Source organism: Prunus mume, linkage group LG5 (assembly GCF_029339155.1).
Source record: "Prunus mume cultivar Tortuosa linkage group LG5, ASM2933915v1, whole genome shotgun sequence".
In the NCBI taxonomy this organism is placed as follows: Eukaryota; Viridiplantae; Streptophyta; class Magnoliopsida; order Rosales; family Rosaceae; genus Prunus; species Prunus mume.
The window spans coordinates 17,034,452-17,053,464 of NC_142702.1; the positions used below are offsets into that span (position 1 = coordinate 17,034,452).

The 19,013-nt window shown below is 36.4% G+C and overlaps 3 protein-coding genes across 5 annotated transcripts; 2 read left to right on the forward strand and 1 right to left on the reverse strand.

The window, feature by feature from the left end:
* Nucleotides 1–3,689: 3,689 nt before the first annotated feature.
* On the forward strand, nt 3,690–7,491 carry LOC103331535 (uncharacterized). 2 transcript variants are annotated; one of them, XM_008234166.3, is made up of 5 exons: nt 3,694–4,372; nt 4,850–4,948; nt 6,016–6,060; nt 6,259–6,396; nt 6,557–7,491. In XM_008234166.3, the coding sequence occupies exons 1-5, from the start codon at nt 3,971–3,973 to the stop codon at nt 6,887–6,889; spliced, it is 1,017 nt and encodes a 338-aa protein (XP_008232388.2). In that variant the 5' UTR covers nt 3,694–3,970; the 3' UTR covers nt 6,890–7,491. The 2 variants fall into 2 exon arrangements, with proteins under 2 accessions (XP_088907606.1, XP_008232388.2); XM_089051480.1 differs by lacking the exon at nt 6,016–6,060 and having other exon boundaries at nt 3,690–4,372.
* Nucleotides 7,492–8,858: 1,367 nt separating this feature from the next.
* LOC103331547 (Alcohol dehydrogenase transcription factor Myb/SANT-like family protein) lies at nt 8,859–11,177 on the reverse strand. The gene has a single exon (XM_008234180.3). It carries the CDS (start codon nt 10,291–10,293, stop codon nt 9,208–9,210), a length of 1,086 nt encoding a protein of 361 aa, XP_008232402.3. The 5' UTR covers nt 10,294–11,177; the 3' UTR covers nt 8,859–9,207.
* Nucleotides 11,178–16,259: 5,082 nt separating this feature from the next.
* On the forward strand, nt 16,260–19,013 carry LOC103331534 (DNA-directed RNA polymerases II and IV subunit 5A-like). 2 transcript variants are annotated; one of them, XM_008234165.3, is made up of 5 exons: nt 16,260–16,387; nt 17,004–17,263; nt 17,345–17,524; nt 18,171–18,284; nt 18,644–19,013. In XM_008234165.3, exons 2-5 carry the CDS (start codon nt 17,063–17,065, stop codon nt 18,767–18,769), a joined length of 621 nt encoding a protein of 206 aa, XP_008232387.1. In that variant the 5' UTR covers nt 16,260–16,387; nt 17,004–17,062; the 3' UTR covers nt 18,770–19,013. The 2 variants fall into 2 exon arrangements, with proteins under 2 accessions (XP_008232387.1, XP_088907607.1); XM_089051481.1 differs by having other exon boundaries at nt 16,362–16,387; nt 16,988–17,263.

Genomic DNA, 19,013 nt, shown 5'->3' on the forward strand with positions numbered 1-19,013 from the left:
ACCGTCTCTATCTTGATCTCGTTCTCTTCACAAAACAACCGACGACCGAACAAGACAGCAATTCCTTAGGAAACACGAAAATTGACTTCTGCTTGTGTGCTTTTTGTGTCTCCGTCTTTTCTTCTCGTCTTGCATCATCTATTTATAGGCGGCTCTCAACTAGTTCGTTTCCTTTTCTGAAAAGGATTTTGTTTTCAGATAAACTAAAAAATTAGGAATTCTTTTCCTTTCCGACTTCGAACTGTTTTATATATGTGAAGAGAAAATGACTGGAAAAAGATAGATACGATATGATCCAAAACCCAAACAGCTGTGTACAATTCTGATACAAATAGTAAAATAAATATGTTAAACAACAAATAGAAAATTGTACATCTACTTAGATACAGAGACTGGAAGTATCTGATTGCGTTTTGCTGATAGAACCCCTTCATAAGAATAGTTCATATCAGATCACTGATGATACAACATGACATATGTTTATGATAATATGCGACAGAATGATAAGTAGAAGCAAAAGAGACTGAATTTAACATTACAGCAGTGTCTTTATTTTCATTTTTAATTCTTTTTTAGAAGAACAAGTACGATTGAGTGATCCTAGTACTAGCCAAACGTGTGAAATACAAATTATATTTATAACATGTCAATCTGTCCATTGTATAAAAATAATAATATATATTATTGAATAAAATATAACATGTCGATCTATTCTATTTCCATATTATTGAATAAAAATAATATATACTACAAAACGTAAATACTTTATATTAAAAAAAGTGGCCGAACATTTAAGTTGTAACTGCACAAAATTTTGCCAAATAAAACACATACGTATTTTATTCGTATATTACTAACAATGAATGAATGTACAGCCGTGTGGCTATACTCCCTTTTTTTTAAGTCCAGCCGGGCGGCTATACTCGGTTTGGTAACTTTTAAAAAACCGTACGGCCGCGCGGCTATACTCGGTTTTTTAACCTATACGCGTTGTTTGTCATTTTATTTTTAAAAATAGTCCAGCCGGTCGGCCATACTCGGTTTAAAAAATCGTACAGCCGTGCGGCTATACTTGGGTCTATAATTCTTTTAAAAAATAGTACAGCCGACCGGCTATACCGGCTTTCCTATAATTTGTTTTAAAATAGTATATCCGGACGGCTTTACTTTTTCTGACACCTGGCACCTAGGCGCTAAGCGTTCTTATTGTAATAAATCGTATAGCAGTACGGCTCTTCCCGGTTTTTTATATTTTTCTAAAATAGTATAGCCGCACGGCCATACACGGTTTTATTAATGTTTCTTAAAAATAGTATAGCCGACCGGCCGTACTGGTTTTTTCTTTTGTTTTAATTTTAATTTTTAAAAAAGAGTAGTTCCATTACCCAAGTCTCTATTGTCTCCCCTTTTGATTTTTTATTTATTTATACTTTTTCAAAGTTATTACCCATATAACGACTTTAGCATTTTCACTTTTAATAATGTATTATACACATAAATACGTATTTTTTAATAATACATCCGTGTTCTGTAGACGTCTTAAAATAAAGTTCACATTTTAAAAGAAGCAAACATTACTCATATACAAATACACATGTATTTTTTTATGTTTAATACACGTAGTGTTTACAAAAAATTGGAAACACTGAGTTAATTAATCAATTGGTAATTAAGATGATATAAAATATCAAGTAGTTAATTATTTATTTCAGTTGTGAACAAGCATAAGTTTATTAAGCTAAAATCCAAGTTCTTCCAGAAAAATGGAGGGTTACTGTTAGAGTAGCAAATTCCTTCGCATGGAGAGGAGGCACAACAATTTTCACAGACGAGAACGGCTAGAGATGACGGACCTTTCCAGAGTGTTTGTATTGAAAACAACGGACCTTTCCATTGCGCATAAACTTAATCATAAGGGCATTTTAGTCTAAATTTGAGTAGGATTTTCCACAAAAATAATAAAACGTTATTACTATGCTAATCTTTTTTTGTTTTTTTAAACGTAGTATAGCCACGCGGCTATACTATAAAAATAAATTATGAATAACGGACCCAAATGATCCTAGTTGCATTAGTTAGTTTATACTTTATAGATAGTAATTTGGTATAGCCACGCAGCTATACAAATAAAATACATACTTGTTTTATTTGTTAAAATTTTGGCATTAAAAAATTATGAAAAAGGACCCTCCTAGTTGTATTAGTTTAAACTTTGTAGATATTAATTTGGTATAGTCACGAGGGTATACTATTATAATTAATAAAAAAAATAGAAAGATAAAAAAAACCAATTATAGCGGCTATACTATTTCGTTTAAAAGAAATGGAAGAAAAAAAAAAACCAAGTATAGCCGCCCGGATATACTATTTATTTTAAAAACAATACCAAAAACCAATACAGCCGGTGTGGAGGCCAAACCCAAGAGCGAGACGATGCTTGCAATGAATGGTGCCTTTAGGAAGTCTCTTCAACTCCCTGATTGATGGATTCTATAAATATGTACTCTCCATATTATAATCAGATAGACAAAACAATCCATTGCAGGAACCATGGAAGTAGATAGGGGGAAGATCTAACTCCAAACTCTTAGCATATGTTTCAGGACAAACTACTGACAAGCAAGCTGCACTGCTAGTGTACATAAGAAAATAATTATAGCCACTTTTCATGTCATTCCTTTCGAAATGGGCGCTTATGAAACTTGGGCTGCTAATTAAAGCATGCCAAGACTTGCAAACACATCTTAATTTCAAAAGAGATTTCACAGGCAATCTTGAAAGGATGTCAAACAAGATTTCGTAGGGTATGTCTTTGCGGCTAAACATGTTAAAAACTAAATTGCATACAGAATTCAACTGACAACAGGAGGAAAAAGCTATTGAATCAGACCCTAAGAAACATACATACTCAGATATCCAACAATTAAAGCATACATCAGTCGGTCAATTATGCCAATAATGAGTGGGAAAATCAGCTCTCATCAATAATTCCATTTATAGACCACTTAAACTGGCCCAATCACTCTATATAAATCATATGGCTTCAAGCCCAGGCCAAGCATTGGCCCAATTTTTCCATTTATCAAGGTGGATAAAAACCAGGCCCAAATATATGCAAAACGTGAGATATTATTTATTTTTTTAAAATTTATTTATACAAGCGATATTTTATATTAATATAATCTATATATCTATATATATAAAGTAAAAGGCAGATAATTGTGAAAATATCTTTGGTTGATTCAACATTAAGAATTGAAATTATTAATTAAATGAGGATAATATAGTAAATTCACATTTTTTATATTTAAAAAATTAAAATAAAAAACAAAATCAAATTAATAGGTCCTACTTTTATGGAACATAACTATTCATATTATCTTTTCTTAATTTGGAAAAAAATAAAAATAAAAAATAAAACCAAAACGCATGTGCCAAGGGGCTAGTATAAAACAAAAGGCAGAAAAGATTGAAACATTTAAAATACCATAAAATACCCTTAGTTAATTCAAATATTAAGAATTGAAATGATTAATTAAATAAGTATAATATAATAATTTCATATTAAAAAATTAAAATTAAAAACAAAATTAAGATAATAGATCATACTTTTATATAACATAACTATCTATATTATCTTTTTTAAATTCTAAAAATAAAATAAAAAATAAAACCAATTTTCACATACGGGGCTAATCTAAACTATAGTAAGAGAATTCGAAAGAACTAGTATAAAATACATCCACTTTAGCCAACTTTATTTATCCAATTTCTGCACATTACTGATTGGTTGGTAACTGTTTCAGGTGGAACCGAACGAAAATAAGGCCAACGTGTCACCAAATGCTAGTAACGCTTGTTCCATCATCGTCACAGAATCAATCTCATCAAATTTCCTGAACCAACAACATGAACCCAAAGAATTAAGCTGAATAGTTTCTGGGTTTTTCATTTCATTCCATAAAATCAAATGGGTCGTAGGCAGAGCGACTCAGAACTCGGCCGGTTTGCACTTCTGGCCCTTTTCTTGATGGGTGCAATCTTCTGTTGCATGGTGTATCTTTTCCTGTCTATGGTCTCAAACCCCAATAGCATAACTGTTGATTCGGTTTCAGAGTTGGGTGAGAATGGCGGTGAAGTTCCATTGGGGAGTGAAGAAAAAGATGGAGAAGATGGAGAATGTTGTGGAGGGATTGAGCATTTGGAGCTTTGGGGTGATGCTGTGAAATGGGGTTCTCAGTTTAAGGTCAATTCTTCTGAAGAATGCTGCATGGCTTGTAAAGCTATGTGTGGAGATCAAGGTGGGCCTTGTTTGTGTGATAGTTGGGTGTTTTGTGGGAACAGAGTGGCTTGTGGACTTAGATTTGGTGAGGTATGGTTTCTCTGTCTCTTTTGCTTTCAGGAACAGTTTCATTAAATCTGTTATGTATTGGTCTATTCTAGTCAATTCAAGGGAAGCTTTGTGAGCTAATTTAGATGGAAATTTATAATGGGGTTGTGTAATTTTCATACATTGTACAAGAATATAATGTACTGGTGAAAGAAGCAATTTTGGTCTGAAAATAAAAGAAAGGTGGAAAAGGTGGGCAAGTTATCTGCACTGATTGGGAATGGAAATTGAGTGTTTTCCAATTTCAGGTGATTGTCGCTGTTATTGATATTTGAATGGATGGGTTGTGTTTAAATTTGGATTCAAATGTATATCTACCAACATCAATTTGGCCATTGTGGAAAGTAGCATCTTGCATACCACTTTTACTTTTGGTTTTAATTGATTACATTCTTTGTAAATCCTTGAGTTGAATTAATTGGTTTGGTTATGAGATGCTTCTCTTATGCATGTTTGTAGTGTTGGTTAAAGAAACAAAAGGATACCTTAGAGCCTGATCGGAAAGACTCAGGTGATCTAGTTATGTGGACTTCTGGATTCATCTTTGGAGAAAGAGAGGTGAATATTTTTGTGCATTGTACTACGTTTCTCTGGTTTTAAATTACTAATTACAAAGTTACAAGCACAAATGACATGATATATTGTACATTGTCAAAATTTTGGTTCTTGTATATAGGGGTTTGTCTTGTGAACATGTGCCAGAGAGTTCTTATATATAGGGGTTTATCTTACGAATATGTGCCAGAGAGTTCTTATTATGCTTTTCCTTAGTGATATATGAACTTGTCTTCTATGAGACAAAACAATTCAAAGTCATTTTCAGATCAGAGTAACTAGTTTCTATGCTAGTTACTATGTATTCCCATATGTAATCTGGTAAGCGTTTCTTTTTTCTATATGTTTTTTAAGGCATTGCTGCACCTGTAAACTGATGAGAATTTTATTCATGTTTTATTAGGAGTTGATTAGTTGACATAAGCACACATGCCTGTTTAATATTAAAGATAATTGCAAATAACAAAAACAATGAATGTATGAATATTCAGAGTAGTGCAGTGGAAGTGTTGTAAGCCAACAACCAAACGTAGTTTGCTCTGAAACCTGGCTTTGATAGAGTGGCTTCCCTTTGATTCCTTTTAGCTGACTGCTTGCATTTGGGAGAAGCTTAGTTCAGGTGAGTCGGTAACTTGAGATTGTAAAAATTAGAAAAAAATTATTGTGTATTCAGTAAGGGAGGTAATGATTTGAAATAGGCAGTTAGTTTAATGAGCGTACAAAGAGGGGCGCAAATGTGATAAGAGGAGAGGTGGAGGGAAGAAGTGATATTTTTCTGAAGAAAAGGAAAAATAGTATGTGAGAAGAAGAGGGAGGTGACAAGAAATTTGATGTGTTTTGTGTAGAAAAATGACTGTGAACTAAAAATATATGTTTCATAGATTCTTATAGAATAAAAGTAGTATAATTCATCATTTGTGAAAAAGACATTGCAAGTGGAGGATCGATGAATCTCTCAATCCTTGATATATTATAGCAGTTGCTGCAATGAAGTTAGACTAGAATTTTTTTTTTTTTTTTTTTTCTTTCATATGTCTACTTGTCTGCTCACAGAATCCATTGCTCAACAGGGTATTGTTGGTTTGGAAACAGAATATGGTGTTCTTCGCATAAAGGTAAATGCTTTCACTACCGGATTAGATGCCTGATCTCTTTTATCTGGAAACCCTGAGCTAAGGTTTTTGTTACAATTATGTCATGCTGATACTGTAGTCATAGGAAAAATGGCTTGTATATTTGTTTAAGTTTTTGTACTCATATTAAACTGTATGATTGGAACATCTAAGTTTTCTCTTGTTCTTCAATTTATGCAGCTGTTTCCTGATTGTGCCCCACATTCTGTTGCCTATATTCTTGAGATGTTGCAAGTACCTCATTATGCAGGTTGCCACTTTTATCGTGCAGAAGACCGTGGAAGTTTTTGGGACTCGCTAGGAAACCATGTAGAAAATGTAAGTTTATTTGACCTCATAACTTGAAGCTACAACTGAGTTTTCATCTTGCTGATTTAGAGTACTACCTTTTCCTCCCTTGTAGTATATCATTGCTCAAGAGATGGATTTGATGTAGTATTTATTTCTCATTCAGAAGTTTCTCATGTAAGCTCTATAGGCTCCATTTGGCCCGCCTTTCGCATTAATACAAGGAACACTTGAAGCACATGGGATCATATTTAAGAACATTCCAACAGAGGTCTCTCACACCGTTAGAAGAGGATCAGTTGCCTGGATTGGTTCTGGCCCAGAATTCTTCATCAGCCTTGCCAACCATTTTGAGTGGAAAAAAGCATACACCGTGTTCGGTTCTGTTCTTCCGGAAGACATGGAAGTTGCAGAGAAAATTGCCCAGCTTCCATCCAAACAGGAGGTCTGGAGTAGCATTAACGTCTCTGTCTTGGAGAGACCCGTTGATTTATGGGTCCGAAGAATCAAGTCGAACTCATGACATTGCAAAGTAAGAACATAAATGCAGATCCAAGTCGGCTATAGTTAAAGAATTCTCCCCAATTTGCTCAGATCATGCTAAGTTTCATGCTGCTTTCTCAGGCTATTAAAATACAAGGCAGCAAAGAAGATATGTTATAAAATACTACGGTAGTACAGCCACATGGTACATCTTGTACACATGTTATAATATAAGTGGATATTTATAGATACTATTCCCTGTAAGGAGGGAAAATAAACCATGTCGTCCACTCATATTATAACACGCGTACAAGATATACCACGTGGTCATACTACCGTAGTATTCTATAATTTCTCATGTATGAGTTCCTCATTATTAGGTAGATTTGTTTCTTGTTAAATTTGTAGATAGCAAAAAATTCCCATAAATTGATTCTATAATTTTGACGATTATGTCTGCATCTATAAGAGAAGTGAACCATTGAGGCCCCTTGTGAAGCCAAACAACATTCATCGAAATGCCTGTGAGTTATGGCTTTAGAAAGGAGACTTCCAATAGAGTGGCCCAATGGTCATGGCAGCTATCTAAAGCTGCTTCACCAATCTGATTTAGCTTCATCACTGTGTATTGTTTCTTTTCTCTTTGGTGACCCTTGAATTATTAGCTAATAGCTTAACTGTGGCACAATTGGTAGCACAATGCCCCCCTTCATAATTGGTAGCTCAATGCCTCGTTGTGATGCTTTAATGCCCCCTACCGTCAAACAAATGTCTCATTGATGGCACATTATTGCCCTCCTAACGCCTTATGTCACAACAATCTCAAAATATTTCTTGTGTTTGGCATGAACTGGGGCATAGTTGGGGCCAAAACAAATCGGGATCAACATATGAATTTGGTCGGAAAACCCGATCATGACCAGGGATCAACATACGAATTAGGTCGGAAAACCTAACCATGACCGGAAAACATGAACATGCCAATGATGCATGTTTACATTACCCGAAAAATCCAAAATCAAGTCAATTTGTCCATTATGAAATAGAAAACGTGAGGCAAAGCAATTAAAGATCATTAAAAGGGCAAACAAATATGAATCAACAACCCAGAAAGAGAATATTACCAAGGTATCCCAAACTTGGTTTCATGAGGTGGTCATAGCATTAGCGTGGTAACCAAAGAACAACTTTGTACCAAATAACCACACTCTATGCAAAGGGGTTAAACCAACCAATGACCCAACTACCAACGTTCTAGTCAGATCCCCATTTAAGTTCTGTACAGGTAAATAAGAATTTCCAAAGGAAACATTAAGGAAAGGCTTGCATCTAGTATGTAATCCTGGAAAACGGGCATGAACGTTTAAAACTAACTTTTCTGATAGGCTCCGAGACTACGCTTCATTTTTCCTCTTATGAATCCTACAAATGTAGTTCACCATGTCAGACCTCCAAGGTTTAACAAAGACTTTAAAGCCAGTCAAATCCAGAAAAAATTACTGCAGGAAACATTCACTTCCACAGATAAAGTATTGACACTATCGACAGAGAGCCAGCAAATAACCTTATTCAAAGCAGAAAGTTTTATATTACACGAAAAGTCTCGACCATCCATGAAATCAACTCGCACTTCTCCAATCATAATATGTTAACCAGGGAACACTGCAAGATCTTGTAAAAGCTTGCACATATTTAGTATGTCACTTACAGAATAGAATCGATGGGTAATGTTTTCTTGCTAGACAAATACTTCTGTTGCCAAATTATGAATCGGGGCAACGCATTCATGCAAGAATCCACCTGATCAATGGTCCAGATTCACAGTGCCAAGCAAGAGAACATTTTCCTAGAGTTGATATTATATCCGTACTAAAACATCATAAAAAGCTATCAAAAAGTCACCTTTCACTACCAAAACAAAGCTCGATAAGATGCCCAACCAAAACAAAAGAATCCTCTTCCCATTATTATAAAGCAAGCATTCTTACTATCGGATCAAAAGAAAAGAGTAAGATTTTAACAGCTAGAGCTTCTATGCATTAAACCAAGAGATAAACAGAGAGACAACAACTATTCTACATAGTTTTCCTCCACTACACGAACTACAAACTACAAAGATTAAGCTACAATCGCTACAAAGGACCAGAACCAAGCTAAAGTGATCAAGTTTCACATTCTCCTCATGACTTAAAAGGAAAATAATGGTAAAAAGTGGCTTGAAAGCGAAAGTTAAACACAGAACTTACAACTAATAAACTCACAATCTTAGTCCCTAAGATGCAAAGGCATTTGGCTGCTATGAACAGGAAGCTCATTCTTCCTTTAGAATTTCCGGAAACTCAACCACTGCAAGCCCAGCTATGCCTCCGGGGAGGGCATTCGCTTGGCCTTCTTCTTCTTCTCTGAAACTGCCTTGGCAAAAGCCTCAACAATCCTCTGCTGCGAGTCCAAAATCATCTCGGTCCTCTTCATCTCCATCTCCATCCGCATCGTCTCGATCTCCCTCGCCATCTCCATCTTCATCTGCTCCATCCTCACAAACCCATCTCCCAAAACCTTGATCGCCGAAACCATCTCCGCCACGGGGTCTCTCTCCCTCTCTCTCCCCTCCCTCTCCCTCTTCCCCAATCCAGGCCTCACCGAATTCCCACACTCCCTCATCACCTTAGCACTCCCATACCCCGGCCCTGAACCCGATCCCGAATTCGAATTCAAACCGAATTTCGGATCCATTTTCGGATAAACCTTGGTCCCGGGCTGAGCTATACTAACCCCAGTTGGGATCCGAATCCTAAACCCACCTCCACTACTTCCACCACTGCCTCCAACCCCAACTCCATTTCTATACAACTTGCTCATGCTCTTCATATTCGACCCATATCTCAGCTCCTCATACAGCTCCTGATCCTGATCGTCCTCTTCCTCATTCTCATCATTCTCGTCCTCCTCCCCGGGACTCTCCGAGTTCTCCCTCTTCGCAGCCGCGGGACCCTTCTCCATAGCGTCCATCCGCTTGAAATGGACCCAGGAAGAGGTGAATCTGGACAAAGGCATGGACTTGGCCCTCGAGATCTCCGTCCGGTACCGTTTTCGGAGCTTCTCCATCTTATGGCGGCACTGGACGGCGGTCTTGGGAGGAGAAGCGGCGGGGCAGCGGTGAGCGACGGCGTCGGCGACCTCTTGCCAGTGGGTGGCCTTGAGGTTGCCGCGGCGGAGAGAGTACCACTTGTCGCGATAGGAGTCGATGAGGGCGATGGTCTCTTCGTGGGACCAGCAAGGGGGAGGGAGGCGGCGGGAGGAGGGAGGGGTTGGGTTTGGTTGCGGGGTTTGCTGGGTTTGGGGCGGCGGTGGGGCCGGGAGGGCCAGAGGGACGGCCTGCGGTGGGTCCGATTGGAGAGGGAGGATGGAGTCGTCTTGGGGCGAAGATGGAGGAGAAGAAGCCATGGTTGGTTGCTTTGCTGCTGGGTTTGCGTTCGGTGTTGTGGAGGAGGAGAAGGAGGAGATGAGGAGGATGGGGATGTTTGTTGGTTTTTTTAGGGGAGGGGTGAAGTATAGGGAGGCGGCGCAGTATAGAGAAAGGTGGGGAGGATAAGGATGAGGGTTGGGGAGGAGGAGAAAGTGGTGTTTGGTAGCATGATTGATTTGTTTTTGTGGTGGGTTAAAGAGGGTAGGGTGGGGGTGGGTGGGTGGAGGGTGTGCGGCTGATTTTGAGATCTAGTGGGGTGAGATGAGCGGTGGGATGAGGCCACCGCTTAGGTGGGGGTGAGGTGGCTAACGTGCGCCAGGGGGGTGGGGGTTAGTTAACCTACGCGCACACACCACCACAAGAGAGAGAGGGAGAGGGAGAGGGAGGTGGGGGGCCAGGTCCACCTTCTCTGTCTGACTTTGCCCATTATCTTTGTCATTCTTTGATTTGATCATCATCACCATCATCAGCAATTTGTTGGTAATTTGGTAAAATAATAACTTGTGTGGGTGAGGCGGTGGGTGGAGGGTGGGTGGCTAAAGAGACTATGAGCCGATTATTATGACTTGGTTGGGTGGTGATTGGCTTGGCATTTTTGTATGTGGGCTTGGGTTAGTGGTTAGTGGTGGTTTTGGGTTTTTTTTGTTTTTTTGTATTGTTTTTGTGGGTAGTCTTTTGTAGGTTTTGAGGGGTTGAGGAGGGGGAGAGAGAGAGCGTGGGAGAGAGGGAGGTGGGGGTTGGGGGACAAGAGGTGGTGGTGGTACTAACTAAATGCACCAATAGGGGCAGGTTTTGTTTTGTAGCAATTGATGAGAGAGAATGGGGTATGTGAGAGGAGTTTGTGTGACTTTGGTGGTGTTTCAAATAATGGAAGGTCAGTTAATTATATCACATGGGTTCTCGTATGTGATGCAGTAATAGGGGTTTCAGATTTTTTTTATTTATTTTTTAAACAAAGGCTTACCTTTTTAGTTTTGTTTTTTGTTTCACATTCAAAGTTGAATTTTTCAAACGTGAGTTAGGCGTGTTGGTTAGAGTAATGAGTCGATGTTCTTGCATTTAAGTTTGAGTGTTTCTTCTGGTAAATTACATTAATTTAAAGTAGTTTATAATATTGCCTTTATTTAATAAAACTGGCTCTACTATTCTCATTTATGTTACATAAATTTTGAAATATTTTTTGTAAAGTTAATAAAAAAATTCAAATTATTTATACAATTAATTTTATTAAAAACACTTTGAAAAACTAAAAGAATTCAATCGGTTAAAATATTTCAAATCTGATTTGAGAGTAAACATGAACAACCTAAAAGAAAAAGAAACAAAGAAAGATGGCGGGTTGGGGATAGGAGCTATGTTGCACTAACGGACATGGAGACACGATAAGGCAACACGGCGACATGAAAAATCTCAAAAAACTAAGACACGGACACAACTATGACACGACAATTAAATAATAATAAATCGTGATAAAATTATAATAGTATATACTTATATTGAAAAATAATTCATACTCAATATTTCAATGTCATAATACAATAAAACAAAACAAAGTACTCATATTCATCATTTATACATAATCATTAATACACCACAAAATATGATTGAGCATGAAAGGAGGCCTTATTTGAATTAGCATTACTCATCTTTCCCTAAACAAAATAAAGCACTATATATTCACACATAAAACGATTTCCCACCTCATAAAATAAGAATTGGTTTAGCATTAAAAAAAAAACAAGAAACAAAGTGAATGAATTACCCACTTGACCGAATTGTTATCAGTATCTTTAGTCAACCAAAAATATCAACTTTGCTACAAAGGAACAAAGAAAGAAAGCATATTTAAACAAAAAAAATTGACTAAAAAAAATATGATAAAACTGATATAAAAAAATTAAAAAATCGGTTCGTAAGTATTTATCGATGTTTCAACTTCAAGTATAAAATAAGATGAGAAGAAAAAATATGTGGAGAGGGAGGGAAGAAAAGTTGAGTGTTTTTCATGAAAGATGCGGCTGGCTGGGAGAGAAGAAAAGCACACTTTTTAAAACTATTTCAAATATGCCCACAATTGTTTCAATAATTATGTTGTGACCCAGTTTTTGTTTTTAAATTTCCAAAATGGTTCCTGCCATGTCATGACTTCAGTTAACCGTGTCTAAAAGTGTCTTGACCGGTCCGTGTCCAAAACATGTCTTGACTGCGTCTTGACCGTTGACTCATGTCTAAGCCATGTCCGAGGCTTGTCCATGTGTCAGACACTCCGACACTTCAGCCTAATGGGGTGTTCGTGCTACGGGTGCCCTAACGTTACTATATGATCACTGTCATAGTCTAAAATATCAATAATATCGACAAAATATTGAGGATATTATTATTTTTTGGAGTCAAGGATATTTTGAAACGTATTCATACATATATTATATAAATATCGGAAGATATCGATATCGATAATTTCTTTCACTTCAGCAATATTTGGCAACAAAATATCGCTATAATATCAATAATATCGGGATAATGAAGACAATGAAAAATTTGAAGAGTTATTTATACTAACACCCCCTAAGGTTTCTTGCGTTTTCACAAAACCCCCTCATGTCTAAAAAATTATATAAACACCCTCTGAGGTTTCAGTTTGTTTTCACAAAACCCCATATGAGTATATTTGCTCGAAAATCAATTTTCGACTTATGCAAATGACAAAATTAACCTCAATGAAGTATATGCAATCTAATCTCAAATGTCAACTTTGTCATTTGGAGAATTTTTGTTTTATAAAATCATCAATCTTTGAATGGAAAATAAATGAAAATGAGTTTTGAGATAACAATTTAAAACCTCAGGGGGCGTTATTGTAATTTCTAAAACCTCAAGGAGTTTTGTGAAAAAACCGAAACCTCAGGAGGTGTTAGTGTAAATAACTCAAATTTGAACCTTATAGGTACTCTATATGGTATTAAGTCACTTATGTATCTTACCATGCAATGTATAAAGTGTAAAATATTGTAGTAAATCATTATAAATAAATGATTATGCTGTGTTTAATCTTCTTTAATTAATTATTACATATTTTCTACACTTACAGTGTTTGTCAGCTCGCTCTATAATCAACTTAACTCAATTAACTCCGTCATGCAATGCATTTCTTTCCAATTTTTGTGATAAAGTAATAGATAATTGACTATATAAACATCCTCCCAAGTTTCAAGAAAAGTTTCCAAATTTTTCTTACAATTTCCATGATTTTTATCGATATTAATAATATCCCAATATTTCTATCGAAATATCCGTATTTTTGAATTACCGATATTTCTAAAACCATCGATATTTTAGACATTGATCACTACAATGAGCATTTAGGACAACTATAACTTTGTATATATAAAAAAATAAAAAATAATAAAAATAATAAAAAGACAAGTATAACCAAAATTTAGAACCAAAAGTCACTTGAAACTTTTTTAATTGTCATATTAATTAATTACAACAATTTCCCTCTAAGATCACTCGCTTGCCTATTAATGAAATGAATTTGAATGCATACCAATTAATTTCGAACTAATTTATTTCTTTAGCTAAACAATAGTACAAAATGTACTGAATTTTTTTCTCTAATTAAAAATTAATTAGGAAATAATAGTTTTAACTCTATTTATAGATACTTGAAAAATAAAGAATTAGACCAAACTCCATGGTATGGGGGCCGTACGGTGATAATGGTGATTGTTAGGGCCTGTTTGGGAGTGCTTTTGGAAGGGACAAAAGAGCTTTCGATAACTAAAAGTGCTTCTGACAGCGTTTGGCGAAAAGTTTAGAAGCGCTTCTGGAGAAGCACCTACTATGTGCTTCTTCAGGAAGCACTCCCAAGTGCTTTCACGAAGCACTTTAATTTTTTATGAAAATTCTAAATTTTATAATAAAAGCACTTTTATTAGAAGCGCTTATGAGCAGAAATACTTCCTAGAGAAGCAGTCTCAAACTGTTAGAAGCGCTTAGTAGATGGTTCAACTGCAGTTGCTGCAATATTAATTGACAACAATGGACAGGTGGTAGCAAATGTTGGGGATGCTCGAGCTGTTTTCTGTTGCAAGAATAATGGAGTGGCTAAACAGCTATCTGTCGATCATGAGCCAAGTGTGGAAGTGGAAAGAGAAGCAGTTGAGAAGAGAGGTGGTTTTGGAACAGAACCTCCAGAACCACGTGTTAAAGTGATGTTACCACTAAACATACCTCTAACAATACCATTAACAAGGGCCTTTGGTATCAAAGCCTTGGAGAAATATATTACCTGTGAACCTCATGTGGTGGTGGAGTTGATAGATGACGAAACAAAGTTTCTTGTGCTAGCAAGTCATCCATTGTGGACAGTGATGTCCAACCAACAAGCCATCGATTTCTTTGGGCAAATAATGGATCCTAGAAAAGCAGCAAAACACCTTACTCAGCTATTACCTTTAGGATCCCTACGATTTATTTTATATTAAAATATACTAGTCTCTCCACACGCGAAAAAGCGCCTGGTAGAGGTTTTTTTTAAAAAATTAAATTTATTTTAGAAGTAAAAAAGATAATGGGTAGTTATGTTTCATAAAAATAGTATCCATTATCTGATTTTTCTTTTAATTATAATTTTTGATGGTGGAGAGGTTCCATTGAGGGATCTCTCAAAGTAGCTTATTTGAGGGACACCCTTGTAGGGCTCATTCTGTGTTGTATTTCACTAATCCAAACGTCTACTTTGTAGATACTCATTCAAAGATCATCTCTACAAAAAATCACTTGAATCTGATATCATTTGACCACTCAATTGAATTATTGAAATATTAGTACTTTCTTAAAGAACCATATTAATTGATTTTGGAGAACACAAAGATCGCGTTAAGAATAAAGTACATTATCAAACAATTTGGAAACCAATTTATATTATTTCTTAGGGGTGGTTGCGGTTCGGTAACCGTGAATTTTTACTCAAACCGCAAACCGACCGACTATTTGCGGTTTGGTGATTTTTAAAACCGCAAACCGATCGTGTTTTGCGGTTTACCGCATTGCGGTAAACCTCAAAATGCGGTCGGTTACCGCGAATTAGCGGTTTAAAACCGCGAGTTCTCAAACATTCACAAAAATATAAATTCACAACCTAAATAAATAAATACACAACCTCAATTTCTCAAACATATATAAATTCACAATCTCCTCAACTTCTCAAGCATTCACAACCTAAGAAAATTAAAGTTACAATTCTAAGCATTCCAATTAAAGTTAAACTTCTCAAGCATTCCAATTCCAAATCCTTTAAAGTTATAAACCAAAAGGAAAATGCAAAGCAAAATGAATTAAAGTTACAACAAAAAAGAAAAATCCAATTCAAAGTTAATTAAAGTTACAAACTAAAAGGAAAATGCAATGCACCAATGTTACAAACTAAAGTTACAAACTCAAGTGTTGGTGGTGAGTGGATTTGAAGAACTCTTTTCTTGTAAAATTCAACTTCATCATCCGTGTGGCTATACTTTGCGGTTTGCGGTAACCGCAAGTTTTGAAAATCAAATCAAGAACCGCAACCGCAAATGCGGTTCGGTTCTTAATACCGCAAATGCGGTTCGGTTTACCGCGATTGCGGTTTCATTGCGGTAAATTGTCGGTTGGTTTTTGCGGTTTTTCGATTTTTCGGTTTAAAATGCCACCCCTATTAATATTTCTACTCGAGAAAAAATAGATTAAAATTGATGTTAAAATATATTCATTTTCAATAGCCAATTCATAATTTTCTAGTCAAATGTTTTGAACCTATTAATTGGCCAAAAATTCATTTTTAGATAGGAAAGAAAATGTAAAAGGAAACTTAACAGGCTTGAGATTAAGAGCCCATTACTTAACAGCCCACACAGGAGAGAGAGGAGGAAGGCCTTGCCATCATGAACTGTACACGTAAGTTGCTATAATCTCCAGGTGGCAGCAGCTCATGCTTTGCATGCTTCTGCATATTTGGCAAGATCATAACCCCCTTCAGCACTTCCTATCCAATCTCGGACTCGGAGGCTTGGTTTGCTGCAAAGGGCCAAAAAGGTATTCCTCTTCCTGTATTGATTGTGGATTTATGGTGTCAATCTTATGCTTTCGGAAGCAAAATGTTGGAATTTTTGTGGGAGGTGCTCACATTTTTGTGGGGTTTGGTTATTTACTGATAGGAACAGATCATTTTTGAGTTTAATAACTCTGGGTTTCTATCATCCAATGGCAAGTTTGTGTTTTGGGAAGTTGATTTGGTATATGTGTCTTGGATTGGGGCCTAGTGGTAAAATTAAGATGGGCTCTGTATGTCCTTTTCCTTGCTACTTCTGTATGGATTTCAGCTTTTTAGAGAAGCTACAAGTTACAATTTCTCCAAAAAAAAGGTCTTTTCCAAATCGAAATGTGCTTTGGATGTGTTGTGTTTGTGGTTTTTTGTGATTTGGAAATCTTGTTTTCTGAGTATGGTCATGGTAAATGATTTCGAGTGCCCGAACAGAGCACAAATTTTCCAAGTTAACCAATATATCCTCAGTACATTGTGCCTTGTTTTCTGCGGAAAGAGTAATGGAATTGTTGAATTTGTTATTTATTGAAATTTGATCATGCTGTTGCTTGGATGTGATTATATTGAGATAACAAATATCTCATATTCAGTTGTATGTAAAAGCAGTTTTTGGAAGCTACGTATTTGTATATACAAGCTGGGGTTTTTAATCTCTAAGTGAGAAGATGGTTTTACCAGAAGAAGAGATCACAAGGCTTTACAGAGTTCGAAGAACTGTGATGCAAATGCTGAGAGATCGGAAATACTTAGTTGGAGATTTTGAGATCAACATGACAAGAGAACAGTTCAAGGCCAAATATGGAGAGAACATGAAAAGGGAAGACCTTACTATCAATAAGACAAAACGAAATGACAGCACCGATCAGGTGTTTCAATGATGCCTTTTGTTGCAGTAGATGCAGCCTGTAGTGTCATTCGGTCTTTAATTGTTTGTTCTTTTGTATCAGCTTTACGTCTTCTTTCCTGAAGAGCCAAAGGTTGGGGTCAAGACCATAAAAACTTACACCAACCGCATGAAATCGGAGAATGTTTCCAGAGCAATCTTGGTTACTCAACAAAATATGACTCCCATGGCAAGGACCTGTATAAGCGAAATATCGTCAAAATTCCACATGGAGGTTTTTCAGGTGAAGTTTATTGCTTAAAACTGTTGTTAGATTGATGAAATTGTGTTTCTGAGATCTTGAGAATGTCACCATAATCTATTAAAGGATCTATGGAAATGAAAGGTACCAGAAACATCAGCTTTCTTAGTTGGGAAAGTCTTAGTATCAGAAATATGATGATTTACTTCAGTTTCTTTCTACAGACACATCACTGTTGTAACATGCTTAGCTGGTTTCCATTCCAAGGGCCTTTTAAAAGGAAAATGTATCTCATCAAATACACTCAATAGTATTAGTCAAATATGACAAATTGATATTGCCTATAATTTAGTGTGACAGATTGGATGCATGGGGTTATCTGATAAATGTTAGCTAGTTTTGAGAGACCCAATTGGCAATTCCAACAAATTGAATCCAGGTCCGTCTTAGGTTCCACTATGTTGCCTAAAACTAGGTCTGTCTTGAGGGTTTTCATTGCAGTGTTTGATTTACTTATTTCCGGGACATCTTCAACCTCAACTTGGGTTGAAGGTTTGTTTCTTCTTGTCCGTATATATATATACATACTAGTTCCACCCTTGTGTGGTGGATAATAATTGCAGCGTGCATTGTTCACAAATTTAAAGGATATTCATGTTTTTTTTGTTCTATTAACTCACCGGTGTAGGAGCCAGAGTTGATGGTGAATGTTACAGAACATGTTCTAGTTCCTGAGCATCAGCTGCTTACGAATGAGGAAAAGAAGACCTTACTGGAGAGGTATACTGTGAAAGAGACACAGGTGAGTACTAAACAATGCTAATCTTGCATTGAAGAGATTTATTAGGATGCTATGTAACACATGCCATGACCTGACCTATATCTAGAGGCATACACACTAACATGTGCCACAATCTATTAAAGTTAAATTAAGTGATTTTATTGTTCTTCGGGGTCCGCTTATTTACTTGCATTTTAGGCTTAATGTGTCTTTACACCCTCCAAACTATTTTAACAAACTGTTTCTTTCTTTTGTTCCCTCTTAAGATTGTGATGTTTCATGTATGTATGTTTCAAACACATCTTAGTTTACAGTGGCAAACCAAACCGATTGGGATACTAATTGTTTCTTGTATATATTTCGGGGTCAATGGAATTCAGCTTCCTCGTATTCAGTTGACTGATCCAGTTGCAAAATATTACGGGCTTAAGCGTGGACAAGTTATGAAGATAATCCGGCCAAGTGAGACTGCAGGACGATACATCACCTACCGTTATGTTGTGTAATGCACTTACTTTCATTGTTGGTTGACACCTGACCTGCTAGTGCTCTGTTTATAAATACTTGTGGCTGGATGAGAAAGAGCTCACAAGTGAAGCACTCTTTGCAATTAGCATCTTAGACAACTGTTATAAGTATTTTTACAATAAAGTCAACACTAGCTATTATACTGGACTTGGTGTTGACTTTATCTTCAGCTAGCATTAGTCCAAGCCAATATCAAGTCCAGTATTCTTACAATAAAGTCAA

Bases quoted from the DNA above. Each gene is read 5' to 3' on its own strand.
- LOC103331534 (XM_008234165.3), top strand. From the start codon at position 17,063: ATGGTTTTACCAGAAGAAGAGATCACAAGGCTTTACAGAGTTCGAAGA. The intron at 17,264-17,344 runs GTGTTTCAATGA...CTTTTGTATCAG, and splicing joins GAAATGACAGCACCGATCAG to CTTTACGTCTTCTTTCCTGA. The intron at 18,285-18,643 runs GTGAGTACTAAA...AATGGAATTCAG, and splicing joins ATACTGTGAAAGAGACACAG to CTTCCTCGTATTCAGTTGAC.
- LOC103331535 (XM_008234166.3), top strand. From the start codon at position 3,971: ATGGGTCGTAGGCAGAGCGACTCAGAACTCGGCCGGTTTGCACTTCTG. The intron at 4,373-4,849 runs GTATGGTTTCTC...GCATGTTTGTAG, and splicing joins GTGGACTTAGATTTGGTGAG to TGTTGGTTAAAGAAACAAAA. The intron at 6,061-6,258 runs GTAAATGCTTTC...CAATTTATGCAG, and splicing joins ATGGTGTTCTTCGCATAAAG to CTGTTTCCTGATTGTGCCCC.
- LOC103331547 (XM_008234180.3), bottom strand. From the start codon at position 10,293: ATGGCTTCTTCTCCTCCATCTTCGCCCCAAGACGACTCCATCCTCCCT.